Raw genomic sequence first — 20,562 nt, forward strand, 5'->3', positions numbered from 1 at the left:
AATTACATATGGTGGTAATGACAGAACACAGGTCATGGCAGCCATTTTCCACAGGCAGCCATAAGGAAGCTTCACTCCTGCCCTCATTGCCCCCACTAGGACCACCAGGGCTATTAGGTAGGCCTGGGGGGTGGCTTAACTGGACCGGGGTGTTGATGATGGAAGGGGGAGCCATTCCTGGGGTGGGGAGTGTGTTCAGTCTCATGGGCTGGGAGATGGAGTAGGAAGGAAGGGAGCTTTTTTGGGTGGCTGGGAAGGGGATTGAGAGGATTTCAAAATTATAAAACTAGTTATGAAGGTCCCAGCTGATATTCAGTGAAAAAAAAAAGAACACCATCCCAATATCCCAATAGAAAAATGATATCCAACCGCCGATATTCAGCGGCACTAAACCAGGCAAGTCAAGGGGGGGGGGGGGGGGGGGGGAAGGGACGGCATTGGGGAGGTGTCAGCAGTTATGCGGGTGCCAACAATATTCAGTACCGGCCGGGACCCACATAGCTACGCAGGTGACCTGCTGTCCTAAATTCACCCACTTAGCTATGCAGGCCCTGGCATGTGAGTCAATGATATCAGAGTACATACTTTTGTAAAAACTCATCGCTACCACAGATGCTGAGGAAATGCTCCTCCTGGGGCGGATACTCATTGGTACGACGTAGGATATCCATAATAAAATCTTGAACAAGACAGGTAGCTGTAACGAGACAACAAGAAGGGTTAACAATAACAATACCAGAGTGGTCTAAGTTATTGACTGATTGTGGAGTACTTGCCTACGGCCTCCCAGTCTTTACTGGTCCCGGCTGTGGTCCGATAGCAAGAAATAAGTTATGTGATTAGTCCCTTCGTACAGTCTCTGAGCATAAGCAAGGGACCCACCTTACACAAGTTATTACTAAGAGCCTTGGGTAACCAGAAGGAGCAGGAACGAGCCACGTTCACGGTACTTTACAAAACTTGGGAGTCTCATTTTATCATGGGCTTTCTCTCTTATGTGAGGGGGGAAAGAGCAGAATTCACTTACCAGCTGTTGTGAAACTTATTGGCTGTGATGTTGCATGAGTCAGAACGTGACCCTTGAAGACTGAATTACTGAGGAGCTGCTTCGGGAATGTGGTTGCAACGTTCCAGACCATGCCAGAGTTTGACTTGGTGTCCGAGGCAGGATATCTTTTCCTCCACCTACAGAGAGCATAGAGAAGGAGACGAAATGCTTTCCAAGTTTATCAAAAGCTTATATCTCGCCCATCAAGCGATATCTGAACGGCTTACAATATAGAGGTAATTTGGAAAAGGTTTAGAGAACTGAACAACAGACTGTGAGGGAGGAAGGGAATGAAGTACAATATTTGATAGGAAAGTTAGGCGGAAAGCACAAGAGGAGAGGGGTTGTGACGTCCGGGTTGGCAACTGTGCCCTCAGGACATAATATTAACAGCCCTAGCCATAGGCATCTGCAAAGAAGAAGATTTTTAAGTCAGTCTTGAATTTTTGTAGGGACGATGAGAATTGGAGATGAATGAGCTCAGGACTTTCAACTGGAAAGATGGACTGTTGCGTAGTGTCATAAGTACATAAGTATTGCCATACTAGGAAAGACCAAAGGTCCATCGAGCCCAGCATCCTGTTTCCAACAGTGGCCAATCCAGGTCACAAATACCTGGCAGAAACCTAAACAATAGCAACATTCCATGTAGAACCCCAAAGAGCAGCAACATTCCATTCAGATTCTCAAATAGTAGCAACATTCCATGTAGAACCCCAAAGAGTAGCAACATTCCGTTCAGAATCTCAAATAGTAGCAACATTCCATGTAGAACCCCAAAGAGTAGCAACATTCCGTTCAGAATCTCAAATAGTAGCATAAGTACATAAGTGTTGCCATACTAGGAAAGACCAAAGGTCCATCGAGCCCAGCATCCTGTTTCCAACAGTGGCCAATCCAGGTCACAAATACCCGGCAAGATCCCAGAAATGTACAAAACATTTTATACTGTCATATCCGATTTCACAGAAAGCAGAGACTATAAGTTGGTTCTGGTGGGAGAATCTAAGTGTATGAGCGGCACAGGAGCCAACTTTCCAGAATTATTGGGGGTGCCAAGCCCAATGGAAATAACCCCTCCCTGGACACATACAAGGAGTTCTCTCAAGCACCCCCAGAGCTGGCTCCTATGACGAGTCAGAAGATGAGATAAGTAGGCTGGTTCTCCGGAGGCAGAAATTTTGTACACTAGACGCAGACATTTTTAGTTTATATGATGGGTCAATGGGAAATAATACACTGCTTTTAGTACTGGGGTAACATGATCAAATTTATTATGGCTGGTGATTAGCTTGATAGCTGTGTTTTGTACAAGCTGTAAACAGGGCTTTTTTTGAGGGGGTACTTGGGGGTACTGAGTACCGGGCGCCTTTTCCACTGTCTGCTAAAATTGACCCATGGTCCTCAAGTTTTAATGAAAGAGCTCAGGCCCTACATACAAATTCTGCCTCGTCACAGATTCTACGACTGGTTGCAGGGGGCCTGGCTATTGTGGGGTGGGTCCCTCAATTTTATTTATTTATTACATTTGTACCCCACATTATCCCACCTATTTGCAGGCTCAATGTGGCTTACAGAGTGTTATTATGACATATTCGTGAGGGAATAGTATATATAGAGGGGCATAATGGAACAGAAACGCCTATCTCCATGGGCGTTTATCTCCGAGAACGGGTCCGTGAAGGGGCGGGGCGGATCGTATTTTTTAAAAGAAAAAGACGCCCATGTTTTATTCGTCAAGGTGTGAGCTGGGCGTTTTTGCTTTTCAGCGATAATGGAAAATGAAATCGCCCAGCTCAAAAACGAATAAATCCAAGGCATTTGTTCGTGGGAGGGGCCAGGATTCATAGTGCACTGGTCCCCCTCACATGGCAGGACACCAACCGGGCACCCTAGGGGGCACTTTTACAAAAACCAAATAAAAGGTAAAAGAGCTCCCAGGTGCATAGCACCCTTCCCTTGGGTGTTGAGCCCCCCAAATCCCCCTCAAAACCCACTGCCCACAAGTCTACATCATTACTATAGCCCTAAGAGGTGAAGGGGGGCACCTACATGTGGGTACAGTGGGTTTGGGGGGGTTGGACGACTAGTAGCATTAAGCAGCACAATTGTAACAGGTAGGGGGGGGGATGGGCCTGGGTCCACCTGCCTGACGTCCACTGCACCCCCTAACAACTGCTCCAGGGACCTGCATACTGCTGCTTGGGAGGAGGGTATGACATTTGAGGGTGAAAGTAAAAAGTTGTGAAACATCATTTGTTGTGGTGGGAGGGGGTTAGTGACCACTGGGGGAGTCAGGGGAGGTCATCCCCGACTCCCTCTGGGGGTCATCTGGTCATTTAGTGCACTTTTGGGGGCCTTATTCGTCAAAAAACAGGGTCCAGGAAAAGTGTCCTAAATTCTAGCTCAAAACTGTTCCATTATCGGCGAAGGGCGCCCATCTCTGTTCGCCCGATAACCACGCCCCAGTTCCGCCTTCGACACGCCTTCGATACGCCCCCGTCAACTTTGTCCGCATCCGCGACGGAGTGCAGTTGAAAGCGTCCAAAGTTCGGCTTTCGATTATACCGCTTTATTTGTTTTTGTGAGAAGAACGCCCATCTCCCGATTTAGGTCGGAACTTGGGCGTTATTCTCGTTCGATTATAAGCTGGATAGTCTCTGAAGGGTTGCCTGGCATTTGAGTGCCGGCACCTTTTTTGCTAGACAAAATGCACTGGCTGTAAACATTGTAGACAGAGAAGTTATAAATCTTTTCAATAAAATAAATAAATAAATAAAATGTTATCAGGGACAACATTTCTAAGCACTTGCCACCATTTCATTCCATAGGTGGCAGCCTAAAGTAATGCTACGCCCAGAATTTGAGGATTACCACCTCCCTGTTCTAGTCAATGCCTCTTTTTCTTTTCTTGCCACATCTTGGCCTATTCTTGACCTTTGATCTTCCATTCACCTGGTAGTGACAAATCCATGAGAGAGGAAGGACTAGGAGAGCTGGTCACACCACCACTGCGCCTTCTACCCCTTCTCATCATTCTGTTAAAGCTATATTAAAGAAATCTGATGTGCTAAGTGGTGATTAATGTTTAAACTTGACTGAGAGCGTGCTCCCAGAATATTTACACTATCTCTCTGGCATTATGATTTCAGCTTCCCAGAGGTGAACCCTGCAGTACAAACATCACATGGGTTTTTTCCACATGATAAAACCGTACGGTTCATACCTACTACTCCATATACCAGGATTTTGCTGCATGCATGTTAATAAAACACAAATGAAATGCAGGGCAGTACATACTTATTCACGCTGTCACAAAAGGAAGTCGGCCTTTCATCACTGTTTGGTTTGATTTCTATCACGCCAAGGCACCAATCCGGAGTCTGAAAAAACAAGACAACACATGGAACGGCTGGAGATGATCCGAGACAGCTATGGGGAGTCTGAAAAAGTTGAAACCGGGCCCCTGTAAGTCCCCAAAGATGTATTATCAGCTGGGTCGGCACTCTCTACAGTCGGTACGAGATGGAGATGAGCAGGGCCAGACAAAACACAACATCCGACCTGATTGAAGGCAAATCTCCTGGAAACACTCATCTATCTTCCAGAATTAGTGGAGAATATGTAGAGATAAATGAGAGTGAAATATTATCCCTTTCATCAGAAAGCGAGAGGGATATATCACTATTGACAGTCACCCCCCCCCCCCCTCCATTTCGGTAAATGCAAAAGCAATGTATACATGAAGTATCAATTGCCCCCTTCCCAAGAGCAGTGGTTCAGATTGCTTATCATATAGACACTGCAGTCTTTACAGAGATCAATCTGCAAGTTTTGTTATCTAAGGAAAAGCTTTGAAGACTTATTTAGTTAGTTATTTGAATATTTTTTCTATCGTTAAGTCAATAAGGGGGGAAGTTATTAACGTAGGCTACAGTTACAAGTAAAATAACACGTCTTAACAGTAGCCTATGTTAATAACTTCCCCTTCCTGTGTCTGAAAAAAATTCACAAAGCAAATAATAAAATCAGTCAAGAAACCATGCAAAGGGAACATATCTGTTCAGAGACCCCTCTAAAACCTTATCTTCAAACCTTTAAGTTTCTCCAAAGGCTGGTGTAAATTAATCAGTCCTTGCACTTTTTACAAAAGACCATACAATCTTTACAATCCTAGACTTCTCCCAGTCACTGGTTCCATAGGTCTGATCTCACACTTGAGAAGGCCCGCTTCTGAGTCTCAATTAACAATATACATCCCACCCTTTCCAGGGTTTCCTGGACAGAGGAATATAGACATCTTCCTGGTTTATGTTCCTTCATACAGTTCACTATCAGATCCTCTCCAACCAATCCATCCTGAATGTTGAAGAATAGGCTCTCAAATCTCTGGTCAATATGTAACCAATGAAGATCAGGTAATACTGAATGTATATGATGGGAAATGGGACTTGATATACTGCCTTCCTGAGGTTTTTGCAACTACATTCAAAGCGGTTTACATATATTCAGGTACTTATTTTGTACCAAGGGCAATGGAGGGTTAAGTGACTTGCCCAGAGTCACAAGGAGCTGTAGTGGGAATTGAACCCAGTTCTCCAGAATCAGAGTTTGCTGCACTAACCACTAGGCTACTCCTCCACTCCACTTATCTAAGGGGACCTTTTATAAAGCTGTGGTAAACACCGTGTAGGGCTGCCAAGAAGGGTGGGGGGGGGGGGGCAATTCCCAGGGCCCAGTGCCAGGGTCTGTCTCTTTCCTGTTCCTGTGTGCCAGGTACACAGTAGAAGGAGAGAGATAGACCCCGACACCGGGCCCCCCTTGGAGGCTGGGAAGGAGCAGATGCACTGACGCAGAAAGGTAGGTGGCAGGGGGGCGGTGGAGGCCTGAGTGAGCGAGTGAGTGAGAGGTGGCAGCGGCAGCTGTGTGTGTCCTGAGTGGGGGGACAGTGCGTGCCGAATCCCGCAGTAGAAAATAATTTTCTATTTTCTACTGTGGGGGGCGTTCCCGGTGGTAATCAGCAGTTGGCGCTCGCTGCATGGTTACCACACGGATAGCGCATGAGCCCTTTCCACTAAGTAAAGGCTCAGTTTTAATTTAAGTGCAGGCCCATTTCCCAGCCATGGTAAAAAAAAATATAGCCCAGCGCACGCATAAAAATGCGCCTCTCACTACCACAGGCCACTTTTTACTGCTGTTTAGTAAAATAACCCCTTAGTTCTGACGACCCAGAATATCTGGGCACAGCAGCTTTTAACAAAACCCTGATGTTACTCCCTTGATTTGTTTTTTGGTTTTGTTTTAGTTATATGTAACAAAGCAAAGAAGAAACAAAAAATAATCTTTTTTTTTTTGTGCACTGTCCTGATGTAAACGTCACTATTAGTGCATTTACCATAATTTGTACTTAGGTCTGCTCAATCTATTATTCTTTTTATACTTGACTTCTGTGCCCCTGATCCAGAAGTGTCTTTAGTTTTTGAATATTTATAAATCTATGACAATGTAATATCGCTTTGGTGGGCATTTCATTAACTCTGCTTCTGCTCAAATCTTTGGCCATGCATTAATTTTCTTTAACTATGGTTCCACTAATGTCTCTTCACTACTTTCAGAAATCCCTATGTACAACATACCTCGCATCTTGTACTAGTCATTGCATATGAACCTGGCCTGGATGGTCCGTCCGTTACACTTCGGAGGATGTTTAAATATGATTCTCCAGAATTTCCATGGAAAGCTAAGTCCTCCCTTTGCTTTGCATCTTGCCAAGTCTCCACGTTGGCTGGTTGATAGAGATGTGCACTGCCTTCGAATCCTATGTCAAGAGTCCGATTTTCTGATTCATTTCTCCAGTTTCTATCTGTAGTGTTCGTATATGAGGTTGGATAACTGTACCTCCTGTTTGCACCGTAGTTGTCTGTTGCTTCGCTGTACATTGAAAGGGGATGTGCGACATTATTATTCCTGCAGTCTGGTAGCACAAACGACTCAAAACCAATTGACGGTCCCTCGGTATTTTGCTGCCAGGACCATGGAGGTTCTTGAAAGTCTTGAGGTTGTCTTAACTCGCCTGAATATTCTTTCATATTCCAGTTAAAATTGTGCAACTCATGGTATGAGTCTTGTTCAGGTTGGTAAGGACACAATGGGCTATAAAAAGGGATCCACCTGTCCTCTTCCTGTGCCAGCTGATCAAAACCCAATGGAACATGTCCATCAGATGTAAAACCACTGGAGTTAAATAGAATGTCTCCAGCTGCTCCACTAGATACTTCATCCACAGCAAAAGGGGTTTGCCAAAGACGTGTGGAAAGACTGGAGGGCACCAAGTTAGATTGTCTTGTACCATCATCTGGCAAAGGTATATTCCAGAAAGAAGCCATTACTATAATGTTTCAATCCAATCTCTTATTCATGGTCATCAATATTGCTACTTGATATGTAGCTTCACTGAAATAAGAAATAAATGAATGTTAAAGAGTGAAAGTTACAGTGTTTGCTGTGAATGTAACATTTCAGGTATAATATGTTAAAAATATCCGATTGAAAAAAGTTCATTTTTAGTTATATATAAAAAAAAGAATTTCCATATTGGCGCTATGCAAATTGTAACACCTAATATTACTCGGCGGTAATTGGACAGTACTACTCGCTGCCCGGTTACTGCCGAGTTAGTTCAGGAGCCCTTACCGCCACCTCAAGGGCTCCCCCCCAGAAATGGCCACGTGGCAAGTGCTTTACTTGCCACCCAGCCGTTTCCTGAAGGAAAGTGAGATCGACCATTTTACCAGCTGCGGTAAAAGGGGGCCTCGGCGTGTGTGTGTAAAACATGCACCGACACCAATGCAGGCCCCCTTTTGCTGCAGCTTGGTAAAAGGGGGCCGTGTAGGTGCCTACGCACATCCAACGTGCATCAAATTGGAAATAGCACTCAGCAACTGCGTGCCCCGGGTGGTAATTTCATTTTTGATGCGCATCGAAAATACACGGTAGAAAATATTTGGGATTCTCTACCGCATGGGGCTTGCCTGGTGGTAATTGGCAGTTTACATGTGCTGACGCTTACCACCTGGTTAGCGCGTGAGACCTTACCGCTAACTGAATGGGTGGTGGTTTTAATTTTGCCGCACGTCCGTTTTCGGCCACAAAACTTTCCAGGCGCACGGAAAAATGGACCTGTGCACATGCATAACGCATGCCTACACCAGCACAGGCCACTTTTTGCCTTTTGCAATCCCAATTCCTTACGATGTGCATTAAAGGAGGGGGTAAGCCAACAGGGCATAGGATGATCATGGAAGTCAAGGAGAAACGCTAGAAAACAAAAACAAGGTTTTGTACTCCAAGTAGGTTGGAAGATATGTGCGGAGAGCTGTTATCTGTCTAAAAGAACAATGTTGAATCAAGAATATTTCTTTCTCTCCTTTCAGTTGCTGAAAGACATTCAAAAGTGGCAGTGGAGTTTTACAGGCTGACCTTCTTCACCCTGCAAAAACCATTTAGTATATACAGTAAGTATTGCCATACTGGGAAAGACCAAAGGTCCATCGAGCCCAGCATCCTGTTTCCAACAGTGGCCAATCCAGGTCACAGATACCCGGCAAGATCCCAAAAATGTACAAAACATTTTATACTGCTTATCCCAGAAATAGTGGATTTTCCCCAAGTCCATTTAATAACGGTCTATGTACTTTTCCTTTAGGATGCTGTCCAAACCTTTTTTTAAACTCCGCTAAGCTAACCACCTTTACCACATTCTCTGGCAACGAATTCCAGAGTTTAATTACACGTTGAGTGAAGAAATATTTTCTCTGATTCGTTTTAAATTTGTAGCTTCATTGCATGCCCCCCTAGTCCTAGTATTTTCTTAGTACAATTTTATGTGTCTTTAAATGTTGCAGCTTCATAGGTTTTCATTCGTATAGTGAACCACGTCTTACAGATTAACGCAAATATATCACTCAAATCAGTTACGACTTCTTTTTAATGACAGTTATGCCTCCTTCACGGATTTCTCCTTCCCCTAAAAGACAAGAGGGTTTCAATGTGCCCCAACTATATTTACCAAAGCCTTGTTTCTGCTGGAATTCTAATGAAAATAATTAACGCTGGGGTCCTTTTACTAAGCTGCGCCAAAAAATAGCCTGTGCTGGTGTAGACACGTGTGTTGGACGCGCACAGGTCCGTTTTTCAGTGTGCCTGAAAAAAAGGCCTTTTTGGGGGGGAGGGGGATAAAAATGGACGTGCAGCAAAATAAAAATTGGCGCCACCCATTGACCTGGTGGTAAGGTCTCATGCGTTAACCAGGCGATAATGGTCTACACGCGTACAATGCCCATTACTGCCCGGTTAGTGACGCACGCCGGAAATGTTCCGGTGCACCTAGTGGACCTGTGTAAAAAATGAAATTACCGCCCAGGCCACGTGGTAGCCAGGCGGTAGATCAAAACTTATGAGCGTAGGACACGTGTACTGTAATATCTTTTTGCCCTCCCCAAGTAATAAACTACTAATTACCCATCGGCTAGAGTATCCACCACTCCAGGCAATAATGTACTTATCACCCACTAAGTGAGGAGACAAAAAGATTCAGAAGGCTACGGATATATGAGAATAATAAACCATATTCTCCTGCAAAGCATATTTCTATTTTTTCTCCATGTCAGCTCATTTTGCTTTTTCATAAGCAGAAAAGGACATGAGATTCTGTGTTAACCCTTATTAACTAGCTTCTCAGTGACCTGCCATCTGGACCTGTAGTGTGAGGCCTAGCTTTACTCATAACTGTCTTGCTACCAGGGCCGCCAAGAGGGGGGGGGGGGGGGGCAAAATTCCCCGGGCCCAGGGTCAGGCCGCCGGCGCTGCAGTCCCGGTCTCACCTGCCTGCCTCCTCAGCCCCGGGCCCCCTGCATTCGAAGCGGCAGTCACAGATCGCCTCCCTTCGGGCCTTCCCTCACTGTATCCCGCCCTCACGGAAAAAACGGAAGTTACATCAGACGAGGGCGGGACACAGGGAAGGAAGGCCAGAAGAGAGGCGATCTGCTACTGCCGCTTTGAATGTAGGGGGCCCGGAGCCATGGAGGTAGGCAGGTGAGACCAGGGACTGCAGTGGCGGGGGGAGCGACGGGGGGCGGCAGCGGCAGGGGGAGTGACGGGGGCGGCAGCAGCAAGGGGAGTGACGGGGAGCAGCAGCGGCAGGGGGAGTGACGGGGGCGGCAGCAGCAAGGGGAGTGACGGGGAGCGGCAGCAGCAGGGGGGCGGAGACGGGGCAGCCTTGCCCTGGGCCCGGCCTAGTCTCTCGGTGGCCCTGCAGGCTACCATAGTAGTCCTGTCGTTTGGGTTCATGTCCTATAGCTACAGTACGTACCCACGCGGCATAGTAAAAGAGCCCCCCCTCTCTTTGTGTACATTGTGCATGTGACACATGAACTCATTATTACTACACTTCGGGACCCTCGCAAGTTTTCTCCCAGTCTCCTTTAGGCTGGTCTTTCACATTTCAACCCATCTTAATCACATCATTCCTCTACTACTACTACTTAACATTTCTAGAGCGCTACTAGGGTTACGCAGCGCTGTACAATTTAACAAAGAGAGACAGTCCCTGCTCAAAGAGCTTACAATCTAATAGACAAGTGAATGGTCGGTCCGATAGGGGCAGTCAAATTGGGGCAGTCTGGATTCACTGAACGGTAAGGGTTAGGTGCCGAACGCAGCATTGAAGAGGTGGGCTTTAAGCAAAGACTTGAAGACGGGCAGGGAGGGGGCTTGGCGTAAGGGCTCAGGAAGGTTGTTCCAAGCATAGGGTGAGGCGAGGCAGAATGAGCGGAGCTTGGAGTTGGCGGTGGTGGAGAAGGGTACTGAGAGGAGGGATTTATCCTGTGAACGGAGGTTACGGGCGGGAACGTAAGGGGAGATGAGGGTAGAAAGATAGTGAGTCTCCATGATGAAAGAATTTTTTTAAAAAAAGGAACCTGTCTCCGTTTCACCAATTAATCTTCTACATTCTGGCGTACGGTTTGCTCAGAATACCTAATATGAAAGTGATATCATTTTAATAAGAGAAAATGAAAGTACTGTGTCCCCAGTCTTAGTATCTCAGCAGCAGATTTCACTGTTGCACTTCACTCTCTCCTTCTCAGTAAAATATACATACTAAGCTCACAGTTCATTAGGTAAATCTGATGCTCCTTGTAGAATCAAAATCTTAAATTCCCAGCGATCAGACAGCCAAACACAGTGCAGTAGCGCTTTTTCTTACAGACTGTCTACAGCAATTCCGCTTCACTGGAGAATGATTTCACACCACACTCTGAACACATTAGATTTTGTTTTCCTAACAAAACACCTGTTTCAGCTTTGTAACAGTTTCTCTCTGTAATCTCTACATTTTTTGGGCTTGGTAACTGAAGTTTTAATTTATCTTTAAAGGTAATAGATAGAAAATAAATCAAAACATAGAAAAGAAAATAAGATGATCCCTTTTTTTATTGGACTAAATTAATTTTCTCATTAGCTTTCGAAGGTAACCCTTCTTCTTCAGATCAGAAAAAGGTTTATCTGTTCGAAGCCTCTTTTACTCTGATTCCTATTTACAAATCTCTTACCTTATACAGATTTGGCTAACACAGGGGTCCTTTTACTAAGGTGAGCTGAAAAATGGCTTGCGGTAGTGTAGGTGCGGGTTTTGGGTGCACGCCAATCCATTTTTCAGCACGTCTGTAAAAAAAGCCCTTTTTTGAAAATTTTTGCCGAAAATAGGCGTGCGGCAAAATCAAAATTGCCGCACATCCATTTTGGGTCTGAGACCTTACCGCCAGCCATTGACCTAGCGGTAAAGTCTCTTGCAGTAACCGGACGGTAATGACCTATGCACGCCAAATGCCACTTGGTACGCGTAGCTGACGCACGCCAGAAAATACAAAATATTTTTTGGGCGTGCATACAAACGCACGCCAAAAATGAAATTACCGCAAGGGCCACACGATAGCTGTATGGTAACTCCATTCTGGCAGATGTTGGGCACTAAGTAGACGCTTACGCGGCTTAGAAAAAGGGCCCCATAATATCTAACTCACAAACATCTATATCTAACTCACAAACATCTTCACATTAGTGGTGTAGCCACAGGTGGGCCAGGGCCCACCCACTTAGTGCTCAGGCCCACCCAACAGTAGCATATGTTTAGTGGTAGCTGGTGGGGATCCCATTCTCCGCCAGCTGAAGATTTCCCCCTGATGCTAATGAAAACGCTATTCTCCATGATACCGGCACCTGTGCATGCTCAGTTTTCAGCGCATGCCTGCTGCAGACTGCCAAGGTGGAAAGAAGCGTTTTCCTGCCAGCTCAGATATTTTTCTGGTGGCGGTTGGGAAGAACACTTGGTGCCCACCCATTTCTTGCCTATGCCCACCCAAAATCTGTTGTCTGGCTACGCCCCTGCTTCACATTCTCTTTATAGTCTTCTAAACTGGACCTTCAACCGGGTCCTGGTACCTTACACTTAACTCTCCGCAGATTTCTTTGGTTTCATCTATACCCACCAAAGCCAAATGGTTTTCTTTTGAGCATTTTCTCAGCCTAGATAAGAAATGCAGCTCTCAAAAGATGCACAGGAAATTGCATGCTTAGGCCTTGTGCATTTTCAGAAAAAAGCTTTATTCCCACTTTTATTACTTATCTAAAATGGTGCTGCACATGTAAGATCAATGGATAACTGTAAATTATTGATCAGGATGACACGCCACAAAATCATGCAGACCTATAGACGAAGGTGAGGACCGAGGCAAATAATGCAGTGTAGAAAAAAAAATATCTTTGAACCCTGGTAGAATGAAATCAGGAGCTGTATAGTCCAGAGTACTGTGTGCAATTCTGGTTACTGCATCTCAAAAAAGATATAGTGGAATTAGAAAAGGTACAGAGAAGGGTGAGAAAAATGATAAAGGGGATGGGATGACTTCTCTATGAAGAAAGGCTAAAGCGGCTATTCAGCTTGGAGAAGAGATGGCTGAGGAGAGATATGATAGAGGTCTATGAAATACTGAGTGGAGTGGAATGGGTAGGAATAGGGAGCACGCAGTGAAGTTACTAAGTAGTATATTTAAAACAAATCAGAAAAAATATTTCTTCGCTCAACATGTAATTAAACCCTTGAATTTGTTGCCAGAGAAAGCGGTAAAAGCAGTTAGCTTAGTGGGGTTTAAAAAAGGATTGGATAAGTTCCGAAAAGTCCATAAGCCATTATAAAGATGGCTTATTTCTAGGATAAACAGCATAAAATCTGTTTACTGTTTTGGGATCTTGCCAGGTACTTGTGACCTGGACTGGTCACTGTTGGGTGGACCTTCAGTCTGTCCTAGTATGACAACACTTAGAGTTGTTTCCTTAAAGTCTTTCAAATTTAAGTTTATTTATCTAAGCAATGAAGTATTTTACATTGTTTATAGTTTCCAAAAAAGCTTTATTGTCTTTCTAATTTGTTTATTTATGTATTGAAGTATCATCCCTGTATGCATTGTTTATGTCAAGCATTTCCTAATGAATCGTACGTATGTTTTTATAGAAATGTGTGACTCCTGACACTGGTACATGCTTGCTGTAACGTGGCCGTATCGAGTCTGTTGATGAATTGTGAATTAAAGATCTACTGATGTTCTGGGTTGTCTTTTGTTAACTCTTTGCCTTATTGCCTCACGTTTCATCATCCCAAGTGGAAAACTTTAGCAGGCCTTAATAGACGGACCCCTTGGTGTATTTATTTTGAAAGAAAGAAGTTGTAAAAATAAGAAACCATACATGGTGAAAGTAAAAGAACTGCAAGAGACAATGTCAGCACGGAGAGGGCAAAGAGCACATGTGTGTGAATGAACAGCACAGAAAGTGCACCATACAGAAGGCATGTGCCTGCCTGTGTGAATGTGCATATGTGTGTGTGTGTGTGTGTGTACATGTATGTGTGTGTATGTGTGTCTGTGCATGTATGTTTGTGTGCATGTGAGTTTGTGAATGTAAATGCATGTGTTTATGTGTGTGTGCATGTCTGCATGTGTGTGCATTATGTTTATGTGTTTGTGTGTGTACATGCATGTGTGTTCATGTATGTGTGCATGTGAGTTTATGTGTACATGTATGTGTGTGCATGTTTGCATGTGTGTGCATGTGAGTTTATATGTGTGCATGTATGTTTATGTGAGTTTGTGTGTGTACGTGTATGTGTGTTCCTGTGTGTGTGCATGAATGTGTTTGTGTGTATATGTATGTGTGTGTGTGCATGTATGCATGTGTGTGCATGTATGTTTATGTGAGTTTGTGTGTACATGCATGTGTGTTCATGTGTGTGCATGAATGTGTGTCTGTGTGTATATGTATATGTGTGTGCATGTATGTTTATGTGAGTTTGTGTGTGTACATGTATGTGTGTTCCTGTGTGTGTGCATGAATGTGTGTTTGTGTGTACATGTATGTGTGTGTTCATGTATGTTTATGTGAGTTTGTGTGTGTACATGTATGTGTGTTTGTGTCCACTGCTTGTCTTTTCTTTAGATACATGGTGGGCGTAGAGCTGGTAAAAGCCTTCCAAAGGGTAACATTACACCCTCTCCATGCTTCAGCAGATTCACAACTGCAGGCATTTCTGTGAGGTTCTCTAGCTAAAGAAACATATCTGGGAGATTGGGGTGGGGGAGTTCAGGAAACTTTAGGTCTCAGTAGGGATAAGAAAAGACCTGTGTCTTACCTGGTGAACTCATTTTTTTTTTTTTTTTTACATACTGTAACTACACGAAAGCCTCCATTTTAATTGAAGTTACAGTGCAGCTCCCAGGGAACGCCTTGCTTAATGGTCTGCATTTCTCTGGCATGAGACACAGAGACAACTTTTCACTTGCCTGTAACTGCTCTCTCTCTCTCTCTCTCTCTCTCTCTCTCTCTCTCTCTCTCTCTCTCTCTCTCTCTCCCACCCCTTCCACGTTTTGTGTTCTTACCTTGCATTTCATCTTCTTTCTCCCCTTGCACATAATCCATTTTGGATGACACTACTGAGGTTTGTAAAGTAAATCCAACAGGTCTGTCTGAGCAGCTGTTTGCTGCTGCCTGAGTGTCTCCCAGCCTTGCACACCCAGACCTGCTGGAAAATCTTTATCAGATGTAAATAGAAAGTGACGTTACTAGAGGCAGAAATATTGAAAGGACGCACCATAGAAACCACCGGCCAGGAAAGGGAAAGTGGTTCCTTTTATTTCTCATTGGTGGCAATTATACTTTATCTAGAAAGTCTGCATTCAATGTGTATTTACATATGTTAAAGATACAACCAGTGGCTGATTTTCTTTTGTACTGCTGATTCTTCTGTTAACACTCAAGTGTATTTTTTCCCTGTTTTTCTTGGCTGCGGTTCAGGAAGGTGCCAAGAAAGGGGAAGTGAAGAGTGCCTGGTTCAAAAAGAAACCAGGCTGTGAGGTTACTAACTGAACTCCAGGTCATAGTGAAATTAATATGATCCAATTCTGGTTTTCTAACTCATGTCCTAATATACTCAGTAGGACAGTCCCAGTTCACCCCCCCCCCCCCCCCCCCACACACACCAGTCGCACTGGACTGAGAAATAAGGGCACCTACTGATCACACAACGGGATTGAATTTACACAAGTTTACCACTTGCGAGCAATTGCCCCAGAAATTTTTATTTTATTTTTGTTACATTTGTACCCCGCGCTTTCCCACTCATGGCAGGCTCAATGCAGCTTACATGGGGCAATGGAGGGTTAAGTGACTTGCCCAGAGTCACAAGGAGCTGCCTGTGCCTGAAGTGGGAATCGAACTCAGTTCCTCAGTTCCCCAGGACCAGAGTCTACCACCCTAATCACTAGGCCACTCTGGAGAAAAGGGCAATTTCTAAAGAGCGCTGGGCCCATCAATCTGCTCAGTTTTCTTCGTGGTGCACTAGCAGAGATCCCTGGTAATCTCCGACTTTTCCCTCACTTCTTCACCACTAGGGCTCTGCTGTGTTTATCCCAAGTTTCCTGAATTCTGCTATGGCTTCCATGAAATGCCTGTAATCCAGGTGTCACTAAAGCCTGGACATGCTGGGAGTTCTGGGGGAGTTGTGTTCTGGAATCACCACAAGCTCACATCTAGCAATTTTCCACACAACAGCTCAACCCCATAAGAGGGTCTGGGAGGGTAGATGGTGAGACTATATATACCCTTTCTTGCTTTCCCTGTTTTAAAAAAGTTATTGTAAGCTGCTATGGTCTGAGTATTAATAAATATAAAGATAAACAGACCTGGAGTCCCGAGAACCTGCCAGTAGAGCCCAGAGAGGGGCTCAAGTCATTTGGAAGGAGAGAAGGACAGTGAAGCTGTTGTATATACTACTCTACATCGGGAGAAGAATCTGTAACTACCTCAAGTGGTTCTTTTGCTAATATACGCCCTGATTAATGATCGTTCCAGAAGGTTGACCACACCAGGTTACTATAAATTGATCATGTGTGGATTGGACTTATTTCTGGAAGCTTTCCCCCTCCCCTTCATATGTTTAGGGTCATATCCAAATACTTTAACGGATCAGTAAGAAGGAGACCCTTGAAGAGAATTCTTCCCCCCCCCCCCCCCCGCCCAAAGAACCCAACAACTTATTTGAGTAGCACCAGATAATGTCTCTATCACAAACCCATCTCTTCTCCTCTCTTAGTTGCACAGAAAACAAATATGCCGAGAAATCAATCACATCTTCCTATAAGAACAAAAGAATTACGAGTGAGCGTCTTGGTGTGCTTGTTCAGGGGAAAGGGGCTCTGTGAGTTGCAAATTAAGAGGAACTAGAGCACATGAAATGAGGGTTGCAAGGAGGAAAGCTTAAAAGCAACAACAGGAAATTATTTTTTCATGGAAAGGCTGGTGGATGCTTGGAATATCCTCCTCCGGGAGGTGGTGGAGAGCAAACCATTGATGGGATAACCACAAAGTATCAGGAGATATCTGTGGCAGGCTGGTGCTGTCCAAACTGCCTGGTATTTCCCTGGCTCTGACATCAGCAGGGGGCCTTGCAAGACCTACAAGAATGCAATGCTTCTGTGGTGTGGTCATTGGGGCATGCCCTGACCCTAGCAAGCCCCTCGGAGCACCTAAGAAGATGGTTTCAGAGCTTATGTATGATGGAAGAGAAGAGAGACGGGGAAGCAAAGTTGGAGTCAAAGCTGCTCTTCCAATTGTATCTGGTCCTAAAGGACAAGCACTTCAGGAGCACAGGGGCTTTCTCTAGTCAGGGTGTCTTTCAGCTCTCCTTCCCCTTCATTATTTTAATGACAATTTTTTGGCGACACTGGTGGTCACCTTTTAAGCCTTAGGTGCTGGCAATCTGGGAACTGTGTCTTCTCCTTCTGTATTAACTTATTCTATTTTTCCTGAATTTTTATTATGTTTAAAGGCAACCCAACTCCCAGTGTCGGGGGTGGGGACAGAATATCATCTTGAAAGATTTATAGCAGTGGTTCCCAAACCTTCTTGGGACATGGCGCCTCTAGGCTACACATTTCTTCTCAGGTCTCCCATGGCTGTCATTATTGATTCCTACCTTTGCTGCTGGGGATCCCAATCCCTGCCAGACGAAGAGGTCCACTGCCTGAGGCTGGAGCTCCAGAGCAAATCGGTGGCATGTTTCAGCCTCTGATGCCAGCATTCACAAACATGCCCTCCTCCTTCTCTGTCTTCCCCCTTTCCATCCAACATCTGCCCTCCTTCACTTCCCCCTCCATCCAGCCTCTGCCTACCTTCTCTCCCCTTCCACCCAGCCTTTGCCCATCTTCTTTTCCCCCTTCTATCAAGCTTCTACCCACTTTCTCTCCCCCCTTCCATCCAGCTTCTGCCCACCTTCTTTCCCCCTCCATAGAGCCTCTGTCCTTTCTCAGCCTCTGCTCTCTCTCTCCCTTCCACCAAGCTTCTGCCCTATTTCTCTTCCCTCTTCCATCCAGTCTAAGCCCCCTGTTGCCCCCCCCCCCCCCACCAATACAGCGTCTGCTTCCTCTATTCTCCCACGCACCCAAATACACACAACTGCTGCTACAGCTTCTCTAGACCAGCAGTAGGGGCAAAGCAAATTACAACCACCATGAAGAAGGACTCTTCATTTGCATGGCTGCCGGTGGTGTCCCGGAACAGGAAGTGACACCCAAGGGGCGGGACCATCAGCCCCGTGGTGGCTGCAGCTTGTTTTGCCACTGCTGCTGCTTATCTGGAGAAGCAGCAGCAACAGCGGTTGGGAGGTGGGAGTTCGTTGTGGCGTACAATTTGGGAATCGCTGATTTATGGTAAGGCATTGCTAGAATGGAGGATATGATTAAAACTGTGATTTCTCAAATGGCTGTTTTTTTGTCCAAGAAACCTGATAAATTTACAAATGTGGATGCAAATCTATCTTTGGTGAATAAACATTTGTCTTCTGGTGAATCACAGGTTTCATCTCTGCAGGGCAACGTCAGTGTCTGCAATAAAAGAATCCATTAATATTCACTTTAAGACTGAGGCGACTGAGAACAACAGAGGTAGAAACCTGACATTTCTGAATTTTCCTTTTATCTGCTTGGGGCCCTTTTTACTAAGCTGCGCCATGAAATGGACTCGGTACACCTTCCAGGGACCTTTTCACCTGCATGAAGCCCTTTTCTAGTGAGGCCTTTTTCTATTAAATCTTTTTGGGTTGTGCACTAAGATTAGTTCGTGGCCATTAAAACCAATTAATGTGGACGCTCTTACCATGCGGTAAGGGCTTCCACGTTAAGCTGCGTCATTCGGCTAGCTCATGCTTATATCAGCAGATTAATTGATTAGCGCATCCATGCCCATTCTCTGTCCCTGACACGCCCCATCTCAAAAATGTTAAAAAAAAATTACTATGCGGTTTGTGCAGCAAACTTGATCAACTAACCAATTAGAAACACATTCGAATCAACACGAACTTATCTAAATCTGCACTACCCGAACTGCAAAGGACTTAAATACAAATCAACTTACGCATCCAGTTTTTCCTACATAAGCACACAACTGTGGAACGCATTACCAAAAGCCTTGAAAACGACGAACGGCCACCTAAACTTATGGAAATCACTCAAAACCAACCTGTTTAAAAAGGCATACCCTACCGATCCAACTTAAATGCCTGATCTCTACAACAGAACAAAACTAAAGTACGTAATGGACGTAACACAACTCTTCCGTTGTACGATTCCCTAATGTGGCTGTGCCACATGAACTTGATCCTACCACAACATCACCCTGTATTTGTTCACACCGGAGCCTGCAAAGGCCTGTCCAGTACTATGTAAGCTACATTGAGCCTACAAATAGGTGGGAAAATGTGTACAAATGTAATAAATAAATAAATAAATGACAATTAATGCGGAATCCTTTAGCGCATCCTGTGTTTGCAGCTTAGTAAAAGTGCCCCTTACCGAGCTCTAAAATTCACTTAGGAAATATTTTAAAGAGGCTGCTTACATAGTAGATGACGGCAGAAAAAGACCTGCATGGTCCATCCACATTTTTAAAAAAAAGGATATTCTTCAGAAGGGCCACCGGGGAAAGGATTTTAACACATTTTAGACCAGGGTCTCTATATCTGTCAATTTAAGTGATCAAATCAAAGTCTAGAGCAGATTTGGGGGGGTGGGAGGAACCTACACAGCCTGGCAGTTACAACCCTACACAGAGGCATGGATGATGGCAACCTGTGGGCAGCTATCCTTGCTGTATTCATGCCTTGCATTTATCAGTGTGACACCTGCATGAGGGTCTGATCCAGATCTGCTCTTTGGTTTTCCGTGCTGTATTGAGTGATGATGCCTGCATGGAATCCGCTCTGCATCTCTCCGTGATGTATTAATGCTTCGTATGTGTATCAGCGTGATGCCTGTGAGGGCCTCTGATTAAATAATGTGTTAATTTTCTTAGATTCATCACAGTGGGAAGTGGTTAACAGTAGAAGCTTTTCCAAACTATTATGCACTAATAGTACCTTGGGAATTAAATTTATAGTAGAATGCAAAGGGGAAGCTTAATGGTCTATAAAACCCTGAATGGAGTGGAACCGGCAAATGTGAATTGATTGTTTACTCTTTTAAGAAGTACAAAGACTAGGGGACACTTCATGAAGTTACCTAGTAGCACATTTAAGAAATAGCAGCATAAAATCTGTTTTATTGTTCTGGGATCTTGCCGGGTATTTGTGACCTGGATTGGCCACTGTTGGAAACAGGATGCTGGGCTTGATGGACCTTTGCTCTGTCCCAGTATGGCAACACTTATGCACTTAGGATTCTGAATGGAATCTTGCTACTCTTTGGGGTTCTTCATGGAATGTCGCTACACTTTGAAATTCTGCATGGAATCTTGTTATTCTTTAGAATTCTAGAATCTTGCTGCTCTTTGGGGTTCTACATGGAACGTTGCTACTATTTGGGTTTCTGCCGGGTATTTGTGACCTGGATTGGCCACTGTTGGAAACAGGATGC

The 20,562-nt window shown here is 44.7% G+C and overlaps 1 protein-coding gene across 1 annotated transcript in view; it reads right to left on the bottom strand.

Annotated features, from left to right (window-relative positions):
- Positions 1-15,144, bottom strand: part of PIK3C2G (phosphatidylinositol-4-phosphate 3-kinase catalytic subunit type 2 gamma) — a 170,973-nt gene extending 155,829 nt beyond the window's left edge. Inside the window, exons 1-5 of the mRNA XM_030215213.1 lie at positions 15,037-15,144; positions 6,685-7,501; positions 4,349-4,431; positions 1,028-1,185; positions 586-697 (exon numbers count right to left, since the gene is read on the bottom strand). Of these exons, the coding sequence (XP_030071073.1) occupies positions 586-697; positions 1,028-1,185; positions 4,349-4,431; positions 6,685-7,434 (1,103 nt within the window). The 5' untranslated portion in view covers positions 7,435-7,501; positions 15,037-15,144. The remainder of the gene's footprint in view (positions 1-585; positions 698-1,027; positions 1,186-4,348; positions 4,432-6,684; positions 7,502-15,036) is intronic.
- Between the last annotated feature and the right edge of the window lie 5,418 nt (positions 15,145-20,562).

The sequence above is a fragment of the Microcaecilia unicolor genome, chromosome 9 (genome assembly GCF_901765095.1).
Source record: "Microcaecilia unicolor chromosome 9, aMicUni1.1, whole genome shotgun sequence".
NCBI lineage: Eukaryota > Metazoa > Chordata > Amphibia > Gymnophiona > Siphonopidae > Microcaecilia > Microcaecilia unicolor.